Source organism: Phragmites australis, chromosome 22, assembly GCF_958298935.1.
Source record: "Phragmites australis chromosome 22, lpPhrAust1.1, whole genome shotgun sequence".
Taxonomy (NCBI): domain Eukaryota; kingdom Viridiplantae; phylum Streptophyta; class Magnoliopsida; order Poales; family Poaceae; genus Phragmites; species Phragmites australis.
In genome coordinates, this window is record NC_084942.1 from 23,503,553 (window position 1) to 23,523,186 (window position 19,634).

The window sequence follows — 19,634 nt, forward strand, 5'->3', positions numbered from 1 at the left end:
GCGTAGTGGACTGCGCGTCCTGCAGGTGAGGTGGGGTGCGGTGTCCGGGTGGGACAGGAGCACCGATGCATGCTTGAGTGGAATAAACAAGAGAGAGGATGCGGGTGCCCTGGGACATGCGATACGTGGTAAAGCGGCAGCTGGTGCATGTGCAACATATGACAAGAAATCGAAGTCCACAAGGACCAGGGGATTAGGCTGCTCGGAAAAAGGCAATGAAAATTCACCAAAAGTGAAATGGCGGGATATGATGATGTGGTTTGTGGTGAGATCAAGGCAACGATACCCCCTGTGGTTAGCCGAATATCCCAGAAAAATACAAGCCGCAGAACATGGTGTGAGCCTATGAGCGGCAGGAGGGGGATGCAGGCGTGCTTGTCCACTGGGCACTCAGTCCTAGTGGAGGTGCATATGTCGGTGCACCGGGTCACTACGTGCCTTGGCCCAACATGGTGGGACGATGCCGATGAAGGTGCTAAGAGGACGTGGGCCAAGCATGCTCGGGTTGGACCGGGGCCCTTGTCCAGGCCACATTTGGATGGACCCAGCCCACCGGTTCTGGAGTGATGGCCACGGAGCGGAGCCCTGGCTATTGTTGTTTTAGCCACTGCCCCCTTTGGAGGAGCCATCGCCGCCATTGCCGCGACCGTTGTTGCGGCGATGGTAGTTGTTGGAGTGGTTGCCGCCGCAATTGGTGGAGCCATTGTTGGAGGAGGGACCGCAAAACTGGTTGCTGCTCGATGTGTTGGAGGAAGATCTGCCTGTGGAGTTTTTGTTGGACTGGCCAGCTGAAGATGCGATGAGAGCCGATAGGTTGGAGGAGCCGCTCGATGCATCTGTCCCGGATGTGAGTTCCTCAAGTAGGAGAGCGGAATGGGTCTCCAAGAACATCGGCATAGGACGCTGCATAGAGATCAATGTGCACATGTGCGCGAAGCGGGGGCTTAGTCCACGCAGAGTGTTGAGGACGAGGCTCCTGTCCAGGATTGGCGTGCCCACAACAGTCAGTTCATCGGTAAGAGACTTCTGCTTACGGCAGTAGTCCGCCACTGACATGGATCCCTGCATGAGGCTGTGGAACTCCTGCTTGAGGTAGATGGCGTGCGTGTCGATGTTGTCGCGGTAGAGGCCCTCGATGCATGACCAATGTGTAGGTAGTGGCCGAGGTGTCCATCACCATGGCGAGGAGGTTCGGGATGACGACTGCATACAGCTAGGAGTGGATGAGGGCGTTAAGATGAAGCCACTGTGCATCAAGGGAAGAGGAGGAAGACTTGTGAATGTGGTTGTCGAGGGCGAACTTTTCCAGGGCAATCTCAAACAGGTCGCGCCATTGGGCATAGTTGTCAGCCTGTAGATTGAGAGTGATGGGGACGAGGAGCTTGACACTTGAGACACTGACAGCCTATGTCCAGAGCGTGACCTTGGTGTTGAGCTCGGCCTTGGCAAGGGCTGCCTCAAGCTTAGCCTGTGCCGCGGTGGCCGTGGCGATGGTGTCATTAACGGGACCTGTCATGGCTGGAGGAGAAGAGGAGGTTAGGGAAGGAGATCATGATCGTATGCTAACTGATACCATGAAGGCATTGGAGAAAACACACTTAACAATTGATTAGGAGCCATTGGCTTATATGGAGTACATGGAGGTGTGATCGGTTGGAAAGCAGATCAAGTACATGCCAAATTACAGCTGCCTAACAGATGGCAAGCTAATTTCCTAAACATAGAAACTATCTCTTGTGATTGGCCGTAGTCTCCAGAGGGGTTGGTGGCGGTGTGCAGGACATGCATGTATCGTGCATGTTCCTGTTTGGCTAACATACAATACACAAGCTTAAGCAATACTTCTCTACATGGTATTAACGACCTCAGTATCATGTGCCTCCTTTGTTCCCCATTACGCCATGGCTGATGGTGCCCCCTCTGACTCCGGAGCCTCGGCTCCTCCGCCACCACCTCTGGCTCCCACAACCACGCCTATTGCCGTTCCCATGTCCTAGGCAATTCAAAGCATAAACATCAAATCCTTGATTCCATTCACCCTTGACGTACAGGCAAACAACTTTACCAAATGGAGCAACCCCTTCCTTGTTGTCCTCAGTCGGTTCTATCTTCGTGAGCACATCTATGAGTCCGACCCTCGCCATGATGATCCCGAGTGGGTCAAGGAGGACCTTATGGTTCTCATGTGGCTCTATGCCACCATCTCCGACGAGCTGCTGGACATGGTTATGGTGCCCAACGCGTATGCGTACTAGATATCGTGCCATCTCAAAGGCATCTTCATCGGCAACAAGCCAAGCTGGGCTTTGCACCTTGAGGCACGGTTTCACGGGCATTGCCAAGGGGATCTCTCCATCGCAACCTATTGTCACAAGATTCAATCTCTTGCCAATGCTCTGGTCGATTGTGAGCAGCCTGTATCTGAATGGGCCCTCGTTCACTAGCTCTTTCGCGATCTTAACTCCAAGTTTGGCGTCCTCAAAATGATGTTGCCGGTGCTTCCCTCCTTTCTGACCTTCATGCAGGCCCGGGACATACTCACCATGGAAGAACCATCGCAGCTAGCTAGCCATAGAATCTACGCTCCTTGCCGCCGACACTACCTCTGGTGACTCCTCTTTGGCATGTCGCGACTCCAGTGACTGTGGTGGTGGAGGATCTGACCGTGGGTGTGGTCGCGGGCCACGGGGATGTGGTCGTGGACGACGTGGGCGTTTTGACAGCTCCGGCAACAACCATGCCTAACAACAATCTCCAGGCAGTTCGAACCATCCGTGGGGTTTCCCATTCTGGAACGAGCCTCCATGGCGTGCCCCATGGACTGGGAGCTCCGGCCCCAGCATGCCATGGCCTGACAATCCCGGTGCTGGGGTACTCGGTGATCGTTCGTCATCCTCCGACACTGGTCACGCCTACATCGCCAATGTTCCGTTCGTTCCCCTGCCGACCACGAATAGTTCACCATCTTGGGACATCAACGGCCTCATCCAGGTGCTCCAGGACATGTTGCTTGGCCAACTACCTGCTCAAGGTGACTGGTTTCTGGATTCTAGCGCCAGCTCCCACATGACCAATGATCATGATAGCCTTTCCTCTTACAATCTTCCTTCTTTCAATTCTTCTGCGCACATCACTATTGAGAACAGTGCACCCCTTCCCATTCTTGGTTCTGGCTCCTCTATATTGCATACACCTAACAAGTCCTTCTCTCTACACAATGTTCTTCACATTCCAGACCTTGTTACCAACCTTATTTTGGTTCGTAAGTTGACTCATGACAATTCTTGCTCTATTGAGTTTGATCCTTTGGCTTCTTTATGAAGGATCTCAGAACCAAGAAAATAATCCTACGGTCTAACAGCCGTGGCACACTCTATCCATTCAAGTCGGCCGCCATCACCACTGCTCCTGCTCTGCATGCCTTCGTCACCCAGCCATCCTCGGATGCCTTGTGGCACCAACATCTATGACATCCTGGCCGTCGCTCTTTATTACATTTCCTTTCCAAATTTCGCATTCCATGTACAAATAATGTCCGACATGCCTCTCTGTGTCATGCTTGTCAATTAGGTCGCCATGTGCGGCTTCTTTTTTTAAATTCCACAACAATTACTTATTTTCCCTTCCAATTGCTTCACTATGATTTATGGACATCACCAATTGCCATTTGCTCTGGCTATAAGTATTACCTTGTGCTTCTCGATGATTACATGCATTACTCCAGAGTTTCCCACTACGCTCGAAGTCTGAAACTTTTCAGACCTTGTCCACTTTCTACAATTATGTACTCAACCAATTCCATCTCTCTATTCAATGCTTCCAGTGCGATAACGGGCACAAATTTGATAACTCTGTTCTCCACGCCTTTGTTTCTTCCAAGGGCATTACCCTACGCCTTTCCTGCCCAAATACAACCCCAAAAAATGGAAAGGCAGAGCGTGTTATCAGAACTACGAATGATATTCTTCGCACGCTCCTCTTCCATGCCCATATGCCTCCCACCTTTTGGGTTGAAGCCCTACACATTGCCACATATTTACTTAATCGTCATCCCTGTTCTCCGCTAAATTTCCTCACACCCTACCTTGCCTTGTTCAGAGAACAGCCCAAATAGGGTGCTTGTGCTATCCCAACCTCACCCCAACCACACCTCATAAACTCGCTCCGAAATCTACAGCTTGTGCCTTTCTTGGATACCACAACAAGGGATATCGTTGCTTCAATCTTTCAACACGGAAGATTATTATCTCACGCCATGTTGTATTGTATGAGCACACATTCCCTTTTTCCACACCATCGCCCTCAGCTTTACATGGATCCCCTCCAACCATAGCTGATCCAGCGCTATCATCTTTGGATCTGGTGCTGATCCGCAGACCAACTACCTCGCCACGATTGTCCCTAGCTGATTTGGTCCTCCCCAGTCTGTGTGCGCCATGTCGCGTTCCCCCTCCGCACTCCCCTGCACCCGATGGCCCACAAGATTCGGTCATGTGCTCTCCGTCCACCCACCATGCACCATCTGTCTCGCCGGTCTCCTCGCTTACGACGGCCACCACTCCCTGCTCCACGCACCCATCCGCTGTCCACCCCGGCTCTGCGTCCCCCGCCTCAGCAATAGCCTCAGCGCTCCCATCTCCTCCCCACCACATGGTCATCCAATGCAAACGCGCGCTCCCCATCAACCATCTCCCCAATTCCTACCGTTCAGCTCTCAAGGATCCGAATTGCTACCAAGCTATGCTTGAGGAATTCACCACGCTTCAGTCCAACAACAATTGGTCACTCTTTCCACCCCTTCCGACGTTAATATCGTTTCCGGCAAATGGATCTTTCAGCACAAGTTTAATTTAGATGGCTTCCTTTCTCGTTACAAAGCTCATTAGGTAGTACGTGACTGAGAGGGGCTGTCAAACAAGACCTATTCCTCGGGTGTGCCCGGCTGCAACGTCCCAACGTCATCAACGACCACAGCTTCAACCGTGTCCACGATCTCCTATCCTTAGCCTAGTCGTTAGGATCCACAACTGTGTGCTGTTAGCTCAAGCGTCTAGAACCCTCCACTCCGTCTATTTAAGTCCACGAGCCATGAATATAATACAAAAGCTTGAGCAATACTTCTCTTGGCACTTGGCTTTCCACATATTTTCCACATAATTAAATTCTGGCCTCAAGAATTGTACTGGTTTTCCACAGATTTTTGCATTCGGACCCCTCGTTCTGAACTGCCCCAACTGACTTGTAAGGGGCATGACTTTTCTAACCCCTCGTTCTGAGACAGCTCAGTGCGCATGCTCCCTCCCACGCTACACAGCTCAGTGCGTAGGCGTACAACAAGTAGCTAGCATCAATGGCGTTCCCGGCCGCCTCCTCGGTCCACCTCGTCCTCCTCGCCGCCTTCACTGCTGGCGCCAGCGCGGCCACCTTCACCATCGTAAACAACTGCGGCTTCACGGTGTGGCCGGCGGCCATCCCGGTCGGCGGCGGCTTGCAGCTCAACCCGGGCCAGACGTGGACACTCAACGTGCCTGCCGGCACCAGCTCCTGCAGGATCTGGGGCCGCACCGGATGCTCGTTCAACGGCGGCAGCGGGAGCTGCCAGACCGGAGACTGCGCGGGCGCGCTCTCCTGCACCCTCTCCGGGAAGCCCCCCACGACGCTGGCCGAGTTCTCCATCGGCGGCGCCACCGACTTCTACGACATCTCGGTGATCGACGGCTACAACCTGGCCATGGACTTCTCCTGCAGCAACGGCGACGCCCTCCGGTGCAGGGACTCCGGTTGCCCGGACGCGTACCACCAGCCCGGCGACAGGAAGACCCATTCCTGCAGTGGCAACAACAATTACCAGGTGATCTTTTGCCCATGAGGCAATTAATGGTCCAACGCACACCATGACATGCATGTATTGTCACATACGTACTCTAGCTAGCCGCTGTACGTACGTACGAGTGGGAAATCATGTTGGTGAATAAGACGATATATATATCGTCAAGTCGTGCATGCAGCTGCAGGTGTTACGCATATGTACCTTCAAAATTTGGACGATGCCTTTCTCAAATACATATATAATATTTCTAGACAAACACAAAATATGTAACAGGCTCTGTTCTTGCCTTGTTGATGGAGATCCAGGACGACTCATGAGCACGTAATGACAAGCAAGGCCAGCAAAACGAAAAATAATGCACCCTTGATACTATATATATATAGACACACGCTAGTACACTCGAATGGTTAATTGTTGTACACACGACAATCAATACATATAATAAAATTAAGGCCAGTTGTACATGTATGCGCGTGCACAGACTAGACAATCGTCGTCGCTTTTGGCTGATGATCTTGTCTCACTCACGGCGCCGGCGGGCCTCGTGGTCTGCGGCGTACGGCGTCGCAGCAGGTTCTTCAGCACATCACTTTGTGTTCTTGGAATGCAAAAGGAATACCTCTACTCAGCTGATGTCAAGCCTTGGTGGTAGCAGCATCCTACCTATGGTATGGTGTCAGCGATCGATCGATAGAGCCAGAAATAGCATTGTGATGCTTCTACATAAGACCACGTTACATTTTTGTTAGAACGAAACAGGAACACAGCACCTGCCATATATGCTTGAATGCTTCTACATATACTTCAATATATAATCCTGGAAAGACTTAATACAATGATTCAAGATACATAAAATTCCAGGAAAAACAATCAGCTCAGTGATGATCTTTGCCAAAGCCATGCTCCTCGTTACAGGCACAACAAAGCTAGAAATTTACAGTTCAGCAACAAGTCATCGATTTGTTCCATCCTGACATGCCACGGAATAAACATCAAGTCCTCACCCCCTCTCCGACATCACAATAAAAACATCGCATATACCGGTCAGCAAGCACCGGAGATTCAAAATGTTTCAGCAAGTCCAAAATTCAGAACAACGGCTTGTAGTTGTAGCAACGGCTTCAAGTTGCTTTCCTCATCGATTGAAGCTGAATCCTCATACTTGTGCCTCCTGGAATGGTTAGTGATCTGCATTACTTGCGGGAACTAGGATTTATGACTTTTATGCTGATCCTCATTCCTAGGACTACTAGCATACCTTGCATGTGCAGAAGATCCGCGATCTTGGTGAACTTTGGGCTGGAATTCCCTGCTAACAGAAATCAATAGTAGAAATGGTCAGTGTTGCAGTTGAGACAAGATACGGGTGACGGATTGAAGGATGAGAATATAGTAAATATATTTCCAGGGGAAAAATTCTTTCGCTTCAGCAATCTAGTGGTTCCGCAATTTGGTTTTCTGGTAGGCTTACTGCATAACCTTGCATTCCGGGAGCGTGCAGTGGCAAATTACCGATGCCACTGACACTATACAAGCCCATTGAGTAGCCGCAGGAAGGCATATTACGCATAAAGTACATGTTGTAAGGATCAGCTCCCCTAGGGAGTCCTCCAAGTCCAAAGGACGAGTTATAACAAGATGGCTCAAATGTAATGTGGCAATCATATTCAGCAAAGTTTGTGTTGTCATTTCCAGTTGTACCAGCCGTCTTTTGCTTCTTTTTTTGACTTAGTCCTAATCACTTTTCGCTCAAGTGCCCCTGAAACTGCTGTTATTCCATCAGGTGGTGACTGGCTCTGATATATTGGTTCTGTAACTAGAGGGCTGGTGAACTAGTTGGTTTCTTGTGCCAGTCCTCAGGCAGCCGATCCGGGTTCGAGCCCTAGCGGTGCTCTCTCAGCCCTCTGTTCCTGTGAGGGTGTGGACCTCCATAATGAAAAAAAATATATTGGTTCTGTAACAGATTTCATGGCCACAGTGGCTATGGTCTTCTTCACCGATGTTTTTGCAGATTCTCCGGTTTTACCCTGGAGGTCTGAATGTGTCAATTTCTCATGAAGGCATGCTGGAATTCTACATGCAGTTATCAAGTGACTGCCTTCAGTAGTAACCAATGGCATATTATCCATATGTTGCTTCATGTCCCCTTTCAACGCAGCGGAAGCAGTAAAGCTGTGAGGATTGGCATCTAAACTGCTACTAGTGGAGCTTGTAAGCTTCTCTGTACCACTTGAAAAGCCACCACCCCTTGATGACAACATGCTCGCGATTGTACTTCGAAGGGTTTGATTGGGAATAAGGTTATCTGCAAGTATTTCGACACCACAAACACACTTCGATTGGGCAATAATGTAATCCCGAATGCCTGAGGACAGAAAGACAAATGGGTTGGGGTTATTTTTCATAAAACTACGAAATTAAAGTACCTTCAATATGATCAAATTTGAGCTACTAACAACTAAATTCTGAACACAAACATATTGCAGTGACTATAATTTTTTTTTTAAGTGCACACATGCAATCCATTTACAAACTTTGCACCACTTACATTTATCACAGAAACTATCATAGCAGCACTTGCTTGTCAACATTGCATCTGGCCATCTGCCATAACCTTCTTGCACAGTGGGCAGTGGAGTTCTGCTGGCAGACTATCACCGACACTAGACATGCCCTGGATAAGTTCTCTTGGGATGACATCAGCAAAGCTTGATACTATGGAAATCAGTGAGCAGGTTCTTCTGGAGTCATATTTTCTGTCACCATAATGCGGGCAACAATGAATAAAGTGCTCTGGGACTCCACATTTGTGGCAGACATAGCCAGGTGGAGGTGGCTTGCTCTCTGACGGGCAATGCTGAATGAAATGCCAGGGAATATGAAAAATGCGGCAGATATAGCCAGGTGGGGGTACCTCCCCTTCCAATGGACGAATACCTTCAAATAAATATTCGAACTCAGAGAAAGTGTGTAAGTTTCTTAGATATAATGCAAAATGAACATAGTAAGAAAAATATGAACAAAATCTTAATTACTTATAGTTACAATTCTCTCAGTTCAATCATCATCATTTGGTATGAATATTATCTAACTATACTATACCATCCTACCAACACTAAAGAGTACAGAAGGAGAGCATTGCACATAAATCCGGCTAGTGTAATTGGTTTGCAAGTGATTAATCATAATATTTGTAGAGTAAATGGCGATGCAATGTCAACATAGAAGCGAATAATATACGCATTAGAGCATCTCCAAAAGAGACGCTATCGCACCCTCTATCGTCAAAATGGCGTCCACAGCGCAAAAAACATGCTCCAACAAACACGCTATTGCTCACGCTATTTTGCCGGCCACGCTATCCTCTCCCTCCCGCACGCCAGATCTAGCGGGTTTCTTCCCGCACGCCATCCTCCAACCGTCGCTCGGCCGCGCGCTTCCCGCCACCATCCGGACGCCCGTCTATCTCCCCGCAGACCATGTGGACGATGCACTGGGGGGCATACCCGGCGATCCAGAAGCGGAGCGGCATGGAGGGGCTCTCGTTGAGGCTGAGCACGAGCACGACGGCGGAAACGAGGATGAAGACGAGGTTCAGAGAAGGTCGAGGGCCAGCACGGGGCAGGAGTAGGCCCAGCCGGCCTGCCGCTCCTCCAGCTGCTCCGCCGCGGCCTCCCGCACCAGCAGCGACGGCTCCCGCATCGTCCAGGTCGGCCGGCACCCGCTCCTTCGTAGCAGCCGCGCTGCACCCCTGAGCGACGGAGAAGCGGAAGTGAGGGAGCACTGTGCGTCCGTTTGACGGCCGCTCCGGCGAGCCCGTGACATCTCCTGATGATTCTGAACTTGTAATGGCATGTAAAGTATCCACTTTTCTTCTGAATAAAATGCAAAGAGAGAGAGATGGCCGTTGAAAATATAGCCGTTGAAAAATAGCCGTTAGAAAAATATCTATTGAATAAATAGCTGTTAGAAATATAGCCGTTGGAAAAATATCCGTTAGAAATATAGCTATTGAAAAAATAGCCGTTGAAAAAATAACCGTTAGAAAAATATCCGTTGAAAAAATAGTCGTTACAAAAATATAGTCGTTACGAATATATTGTTAGTTATAGAATACTATTAAAAAATAAGAGAGAGAATATGGAGGGTGAAATATGGATGTGCTGTTGGAGTGGTGGAGTAATATGGATGGAGAATCTTTATAGATGGCAATCTATATAAAGATATAAAGGATGAAATATGGATGTGCTGCTGAAGATGCTCTTAGTACATTACCATAATGGCTGCCCAAACTTCCACCAGCATATCCACCTCCACATGGAAGCAAAATCAATCAGAATTAATCAGGTATACATTTTTTTTTTTTTTTGAGAAAGGTGGGGCACAATTGTTTTATTAAGAAAAGGTACGGTCAAACCGCATACAAGCCAAGATCAGGCAACAACAGCGAAAAAGAAGCGAGGGAGGGAGTTCAGCGAGTCTATTCTAAAATATAACACAAATAGAGTCTCTCCAGTGTAGGACTGGACCGTGGTCCAAAGCAGGTATATACATGAGAAAATATTAATTCAACTTTTTCAGACACTGCCGCAAAAGGGATATCTATATATAAAGTGCTACTGTATCCTTATGTTATAGTATAATATTTTGCATCTAGGATTCAACACTCAACCTAACTAACAATCCGATCTAACCCAACTAACCAACCCAATCCACTTCTCTCTCCCCGTCATACTGTAGCACATGAACAATCCACTTCCTCGCCGGTTACTGTAGTAGCTAGCCCAACCCACTCTCTGCAGTACCGTAGTAGCTGGCACACTCCCTAAATGTACTGTAGCAGGTAAACCAATTCACTCTTCAGTGGTACTGTAGCAGATGTGCAACGTACTCCAAACGGTTACTGTAGCAGCTAGACAAACCCACTCCCTCGCCGGTTACTTTAGCAGATGGCTCAACCCACTCCCTCGCCAGTTATTGTAGCATCCGAGTAGGTCTTCGGTAACTGACATGTTGTAATATTGTTACAACGTGGAACTACCAAAATTTTACCATAATTTGGAAGTTTAAAAGTTATATTAAGAATTTGTTCTAAGTTTGATTCAGTAGTTGTATCTTTCATACTTCAGTAGTTTTGAAAGGAGTACTATGAAAGAAAGTAATTACGACCTACTATGATTTGGATGTCCCCAAAATTATATTAAGTGTTGGAATTTTCTATGACTTAGATTTGGTAGTTCTTTGATAATATTCAGTTATCCTTCAGTAGTCCTCTTCTTTCTTCAGTAGAATGTATAAACTACTGAAGAAATTTTTTACAACTTGAATGCCTAAAAATTATACTAACTTGGATCAATAGTTATTCAGTAGTCCTATATTTTTCTTCAATAATACTTCCAAGTCCTTCGGTAGTCCTTTTGTAGTACTTGTTTTTTTCTTCAGTATTTTTTCATTCCTTCACTAGTTCCATGTCTTAACAACTTCTACTAACTTGGATTCAGTAATCCTTCAGTAGTCCTGCTTTCTTATTTAATAATTGACTACTGACTGATTTTACCACGATTTGGAAGTTCAAAAGATTTACTTTTAGTAGTTCATCCCTTCTTTCGGTAGTTCATCCATCCTTTCGGTAGTTCATCCCTTCTTTCGGTAGTCTATTCTACGCCTAGGCATAATTGCAATCACCATTGTGCCACCCCAAGTTACGACTAAGAAAATAGTTAGTTACGACAGCACAAATAGTTGAGTTACGATCACATGACAAAAAGTACATAATTACGACTAGATTAGGTACCGAGTTACGACCATATATATTTATAGTAACTGACCTATTTTATGAAACACAACTATATTGGTTTTGAGATCATAATTGGGGGTGTGCGCAGAGGTGAACAAGTTACGATCACATGACAAAAAGTACATAATTATGACTAGAGAAGATACCGAGTTACGATCATATATATTTGTAGTAACTGACCTATCTCGTGAATCACAACTATACTGCTTTTAGGATCATAACTGGAGGTGTGCGCAGAGGTGAACTATGTTACGCCTAGGCACATAATAGATATACAATACAACATACACACACATAGCGAGTCTATTATGCACCTAGGTGCACTATAGTTTACCACTGCGCACACCCCCAATTACAACTCAAAAAACTGTCAGTTACAATCGCACGTCTAGAAGTAAATAATTGCAACATGTTCCTCAGGTTCCTCAGGTTGTACATCATTAGATAAGGAATTTGTTAGGAGTTACGTTCATCCATAACGCAATTACAACTCAATTTTTTTATTTACGTCTGGTTGTAACTCTCTGTCTCGCGGATTGTAACTCTACTATTCTTTGGATTGTATCTGGGAGTGGCGCAACAATAACTAGAGTTGAGCCTAGGCACATTATATATATATATATATATGAAGCTTTTTTTACTTCCAGATGTACATACTCCTCCTCTAATAGGTGTTCAGAAAGGAGTATCTACATCTTAAAAATTAGTATATGCATCTCGAAAAAAGTATATACTTCACTTAAAAAAATATACACATCCCAAAAAATAGTATATACTTCATTTATAATGGGATCACCTACGGATAGAGGCGGGGGTATATATTCCCAGAAGTACAGACTAGTTATATATATTTGTATATACATATATATAGGAAATATATTTGGTACTCATGGGAGTAAGTACTCACACATACGTATCTCATAACACATAGAGAGTATCTCATGTGATAAATGGTATGTACATGAAGTATGTGAGTATATAACATCATCCAAATGGTACATATACTTTTTTAGCTGGTTTGCACATATTTTTGAGTATATTACATTTTATGTACAAATATAAAGGTATTATCAAAATCTATTTAAATTGATGAACTTTTTTTCAATTTTTTCATGTAGTTCACATTGGAGTATCTTAGAAAGAGTATATAAGTATACTCATATTGATAAAAAAGTATATCCAGTTCATTTATGCGGTATATCATAATAGGGAGTATGTACTCCCTGGAGTACTAACTAGTTTTCCTATATATATATGTATATGTATATATATATATACTGTATGTATGCGTACCTGCAAAATGCGCACGGGTCTAGCACGCGCGCCCGACCGAGCAGCCAACCAGGCACTGACGCACGCACCAGCCTCACGGACTGAGCGCATGCCACCCGCGAACCGAGCGCGCTCGCACCCACCGACCCCGCGGTCCTACTGGAGAACGAGCAACGATTTGCAACCAATTGCAACTTCTTGCATAGATTAGTTACAAGTACGATCATAGCTTGATTGCAACTACAGGCATAGAGCGTGTCCCCACCTTTGAGCGGCGATTATAACTAGTTGCAACTACGTGCATAGATGAGTTACAATATTTAGTATAGAGTGATTGTAACTTTTAGTTGCAACTACAGACGTAGTGGTTACAATTATATGCAACCAATTGCAACTTCTTGCATAGAGGAGTTACAACTACAATCATAGGGTGTTTGCAACTACATGTTGCAACTACGGGTATAGAAAGAGTTCCCACCTTTTAGAAGCAATTAGTTACAACTACAGATATATAGTAGTTACAAGTATATGCATAGCGAGATTGCAAGTTGCCAGCCTGACTATTTAAAACATGGCTGACGTGGATGTTGGTTTGAAGCGGTCGGAGGCGCGAGAGGAAGGCCGACTCAATCGGTGACGCGCGGGAGGGAGGTAGGCTCGGTCGAGGGTGCGCGTGGGGAGGGATATATATATATATATATATATATATCCCTCCTCCGCCACCCCAGTTGCCATGCCGCAACGACCCTACCGCCCTTGCGTCCGCCGCCCTGGCCACCGCGCCACTACTAGGCCGCGCCGCCCTTAGCCCTCCTTCACCGCGCCGCCCTCAGCATCCGTCGTGCCGCCCCCGCCCCGGTCACCACACCACGCCTGCCACCACGCCCCTCGCACCACCTCCTCCGCCGCTATTGAACACTACTAACAGCTACTGATATTACTGCATAACTACTAAACAAAAACTACTAACACTACTGAACAACTACTGAACAAAAATTATTATGACTTGGAACTACTGGATAACTGCTGACACTACTGAACAAAAATTACTGTGACCTGAAACTACTGGACAACTACTGACAACTACTGACACTACTGAATAACTAGTGATACTACTGGAAAAAAAATTGTTGTGACTTGTAACTACTGACACTATTGAACAACTAATAAATAACTACTGAACAACTACTGGACAATTACCGAACAACTACTGAGCGACACCTACTGGAAAACTACTGACACCTACTTGGGGGCATGTGGTGCGTGCGCGTGGGTGCGGGGTGCGGGGGCGCGGCTGGTGCAGCCACATGGCGTGCCTTGGCGCACGGCTATGGGGCGCGACTGGGGTAGCCACGTGGCTCGCCCTGGCTGGCGCGGGGAGGGGTGGACTAAGCCAGGTTGTGCTGGTGCGGGCGGGGTTTAGAATAGCTATTCTAGAATAGCACTACCGGTCCTTAGGATCCCAAGCAGGTACTACCACCAACCCATAATACATAACCGCATCTGTCATACCCACACCATCATCATACCACCTCCTGCTCAGAATCCCTACGTTCTATGTTGCTAAAAAGATTACCAGACCAGTTCATATTGCATAGACCATTAAACAGATTAACATATAAATCACCCAACTTGACAGCACAACTAAGCAATTCTACCCACGACACCCAAACTACAACACAGGCGACAAGGATAATCATGGAAGAATCTAGTAAACCCTAGTCATGGGATTCATATTGACAAACATGCAATAGAAATAAAAGACACACTTTCCTATAATGGGGTCAATGTAATTAAGGACACTTACCTTCTCTGAAGTGCTCCTCAGTGTTGTCGAAATCTTGATCTTGAAGTCCCTCGAGCTGTTCCGGAACGTTATCAACTAATCGCGGCAACTACCGACAAACAACACAAAGAAAATACTAAGAACAGTATACCAAACAGTAGCAAGGCACTATAAAAAGCCTACTAATAGAATGTACTCATTACTACGATCGCGTGAGCGTAAGAATCGTCTAAAACGGAGTTATAACGAAAAAGTTACAAGGGTTTTAACTGCAGGGGTCTTTTTGTAAAAGAACATGGACTATTTGGTCAAAATAGAAAAGTCGAGGGGCTTATTTGTAAAACTTTAGGGGCCTATATTTAAATAAATAAAACTACATGAGGCTAAATGTAAAAACGGCAACTGATAAGGGCATTTTTGTGAAAATTGAAAAGTTTAGAAACCTAAATGCAAAATTACCTAATTAAAAGAATTAACAGAATAATTTTTAATTATAAAACCCTATTTATTTCGTCATGCTGATGTCAGCACACTGACTGGGCTCGGGAGTGCTGACGTGGGCGACACGTGTTGACACGTGACGCTGACGTGTACCACATAATCCCGTCATCAAAGTGGACACATGGTTCAATCTTATTGGCTAGCGAAGAGGTACGCTACCGTCTAATCTCAGTCGTGCATCTAAGATCAGACGGCTAGGAGGGCTTCCTACCTCGGCTTCGATGGAACAGCGGCGACGACGAGTCGGGCACAGTGGCATGGCCTTGGGGAGTTGCCGGAATCGAGCTTCGGCGGCCGGTCTTCGACGACAAGCAGTGGAACACCGAGAGGAGGCAACGGCGAACTCGTTTGAGGGGCGAGTTTGCATCGGGGCGGTCTCCAATGGCTCAGGGCGGTCTCCAGGCGGTCCAGGCCATGTCGCTCGCCCAGCTACCTACTCAAGGCGACTGGTTTTGGGTGGTTTCTGGATTCTGGCGCCAGCTCCCACATGACTAACGATCATGGTAATCTTTCATCTTACAATCTTCTTTCAATTCTTCTGCGCGCATCACTGTTGGGAACGGTGCATCCCTTTCTATTCTTGATTCCGGCTCCTCTATATTGCACACACCTAACAAGTCCTCTCTACACAATGTTCTTCACATTCCAGACCTGCGTCACTCACTTCTCCTCCACGGCTTGCTGCGCCGCTATTGGGGACGACCTCGCAAGCATGTAAATTTACGAGAGTAGAGTCATTCCTCAAAAAATGAAAAAAAAATCAGTAGAGTCGCGATCAGTGGCTGGACAATCTTGCGGATTTCAACCTGCCATGAGTCAGTTTTATGATGAAATTTTGTGTATCTCTCTCTAGTCCACTCCAGCACAAGGATCGATTTGAATGAAAAACCTGACACTATGCTGTCGCTTCACATAACAATCTTGAGGACGTGAAACTCTGGTGTCTCGCGAGCGAATTGGACTCTTCAGAGTTCAGTCTGACAAGCAGCATTCTGAACAAATTTCTAACTGGATATATCTTTCAGTATGCGATCTGAAAATATGGTGGTCGCTGTCTGTCTGAAACTTTGACCAGCAGCAGCACCCACTACTGGTCCAGATTTTCTATTCTTTGTTTCTACCTCCACAGATTGTGTTTGAGCATGAAATTTTGTATGGTGATTCTCAATTGTATTGCCCACCTATGAGATTTTCTCAGATATTTTACAGCTCACATGTCACCGTCTTTCTTTTCACAAATTTTTACAGTGAACCTGTTACGCCATATTCTACGTCCATGTTCTTTTTGAAAGCTCACAGTGAGAGAATTCACTGTGTGTTCTGATTGTCCCGTCAAGACGATGAAAGATCGAGGACGCACGAACGCTCCCTGCAGCCGCGACCAACGCCTCAGCGACGTCGCCTTCCCTCCACGCATTGCGCTCCGCGGCCGGACGGCACCTTCCCCGCGCCACGCGGCATGGACGCACGGTGAACCGCGGCATCACCCTGCAGGCGTTTCACGGACAAAGCGTCAACATGGATCTTAGAAACGCTCAGCGGAAAGCCTTTCAGTCTGCATGCAACGCGAGCAGGTGAGGTGATCGACGAGGTATGCATGCTTTCTATTTGTCGCCGTCGCTGCCCGTGTCGCCGGCGACGAGTGCCGAAGGAGCCGGCCGACGAGGCAGCCCTGATGCAGACGTGGTCGTGAATGACGCGGGCGTTCCGACGGCTCCGGCAACAACCGTGCCCAACAGCAATCTCCGGGCACTCCGAACCAGCCGTGGGGTTTCCATTCTGGAACGGGCCTCTATGGCGTGCCCCATGGACTGGGAGCTCCGGCCCCGGCATGCTGTGGCCTGGCAATCCCGGTGCTGGGTACTCAGTGCTCGTCCGCCGCCCTCCGACGCTGGTCACACCTACTCCGCCAACGCTCCATTCGTTCCCCTGCCGACCACGAATAGTTCACCATCCTGGGACATCAACGGCCTCATCCAGGCGCTCCAGGACATGTCGCTCAGCCAGCTGCCTGCTTAAGGCGACTGGTTTCTGGATTCTGGCGCCAGCTCCCACATGACTAAAGAACATGGTAATCTTTCCTCTTACAATCTTCTTTTAATTCTTCTGCACGCATCACTGTTGGGAACGGTGCATTCCTTCCCATTCTTATTTTCGGCTCCTCTATATATGAATTTTATGTCTCTAGTACTAAAAAGAATAACTTTCTAAGTTGTAAAAATTTCAGCACAACAACCGAAACAAAAACACAACCGAAAAGAAAGAAATTTGCAACAAAGCAAGAGAGCTAATAGACGGAGACTAGAAGAAGATGAACACAAGCATAGAAAGAAATAATCTCTTCATTTCTCACGAAGGACAACCCTCTTTTCGGTAGATTACAAGATATTTTCTCACAAAAAGCTCTCACCTATTACAAAAGCTAACCTCTCCTCTCTTCTTTCCTCTAAAACCCTAGTATATAAACTCAAGTGGCTGGCCCACACCTCTCACACAGTTCTACCCCTCCATTTATAGGCCTAGAGAGGTTGCTTAACGCTTAAACTTCCTTGTTCCCAAAATACCATTCACTTTCAATGGTCTTCTACCTATCACCGGGGCATTTTGGTCTATTTTTCGCTCCATCCATCGGACGACCGTGGCGCCTTTATGACTTAGCTTCGCCTCGATGCAAGCCTCGCGATGATACCACATGCACTCCATCCTCCCACGGTTTTGAGGGCAAACTGTGAAACCGTCTCGCACGCTTCTCAAAGCATGACTCACTACCACTTACATACACCTTATGCAAGTATCCCGATATCGACACGTGTACTCTATCTTATGATCTTGACCGTCGGCAAGTCTCTTCCGCTCCCGATCTCTCGGGTCACCTTGTCACTTGCACCGGCATATGCACGTCGTCTTTATCCATCTTCTCATACTTTACTTGACCTTCATATGCACAGCTAGGATCACCCTCGACTCCGCCTGTCCTCCTTGATCGTCCGGCACCAAGCATCTCGCTTGGCCCCGATCATCCGCCGTTGGCCACCAAGTTGCATCCATCATCTGTACAACATTAGATAAGCAAACACATATCTCCACCTCCATTATAGATTAGTCCATAATCTAAAATCCTCAGTTAAAGCATATCTCAAAAAAATCGTGAACGCCGGATGTTCCGGCGTTGTCAGCTTCTGAACGTCAGACCTTCCGGTGTGTACTTCTTCTCTGGATCAGCTATCTTGCAACCTCTGTGCAAGAAATGCTCTGGCGAAGCACCCGACGTTCATCCCTTTGAGCGTCGGACCATCCGATGAGTACAAGTTCACCAAAGCCAGTTCGTAACGTTTCTGCAAGAAAAGCTCCAGCGTTCACTTCACTCCATCGCCGGCTCCATCACCGGATCATCCAGTGTATTCTTCTATTTTTGCCTCTAGGATGAAATACTCCGGCGTGTACATTTCCCATCGTCAGACCATCCGACGTGTATATTCTTATCAGAATCCATTTTGCAATCTCTTTGCAAGAAATAGTCCATCATACACCTCACTTAAGGGATGGCAACGGTTCTGCCCCCGCTGGGTTTTGCTAGAACGGACCCGACCCGAAACTCGATTATTCAAACCCGACCCGGCTTCGAAATCAATACTGAGCGCAAACCCACCCCCGTCCCCGACCCCGACGGGGACCCGAAACCCGACGGGCCAACCCGAAACCCGACCAGTCGCAGCCAACCACTCCCCGTGTCGCCGTGCGTGTCGTCACCGTGAACCCTGACCAACCACAGTGAGCACCGCGCTTAACTCCTTTGCTCCTCTCCTTTCACCTGCACAAATACAAGCATCCACAACACCGCGCGCACATCACAACCACATCACAACATCACAATCGGTTTTCCCCTACGTCGCTATCACCGTCGCCGATCCATCCAAGCCTCACCACCGCGCTCTCCCTTCAGGTGCTGTCGGGCCCTGCAGTGACTCGGACCTAGCCGCTCGGATCGAGCCTTCCCCACTGGCACCGCCGGCTCGCGCCACCATCCACGCGGCTGGGGAGGCATATAAGTAAAAGCTTAGCTACAATGATCATCCTACATAATGCAATGCAAATACAACAAAAGTAAGATAGAGTATGTACAACTGTAACTTTCCCTCACACAATGCTATAGGGATGGCATACTCCAAGTTCTCCCCTCAAATAGGCAAATCTTATCGTATCTAGAGGCTTGATAAAGATATCGGCAAGCTGATGTTGGATATTTATGCATCTCAAGTCAATATCTTCCTTCTCATTGTGGTCTCGCAAGAAATGGAATCTCACATCTATGTGTTTGGTTCTAGAGTGTTGGACTGGGTTATTGGCTAAGCTGATAACACTGGTTTTGTCACACAAAAGTGGCACACTCTTGAAGTTTAGCCCAAAATCCCTCAAAGTAGCAACCATCTACAAAATCTGAGAACAAC

General features: G+C 47.2%; 1 protein-coding gene and 1 pseudogene across 1 annotated transcript; one reads left to right on the forward strand and one right to left on the reverse strand.

Annotated features, from left to right (window-relative positions):
- Nucleotides 1-5,277: 5,277 nt before the first annotated feature.
- Nucleotides 5,278-6,230, forward strand: LOC133904223 (thaumatin-like pathogenesis-related protein 4). Its single transcript, XM_062345682.1, has one exon. It carries the CDS (start codon nt 5,351-5,353, stop codon nt 5,867-5,869), a length of 519 nt encoding a protein of 172 aa, XP_062201666.1. The 5' UTR covers nt 5,278-5,350; the 3' UTR covers nt 5,870-6,230.
- A 2,849-nt stretch (nt 6,231-9,079) lies between these two features.
- On the reverse strand, nt 9,080-9,655 carry LOC133904636 (E3 ubiquitin-protein ligase At1g63170-like; annotated as a pseudogene).
- Nucleotides 9,656-19,634: the final 9,979 nt, after the last annotated feature.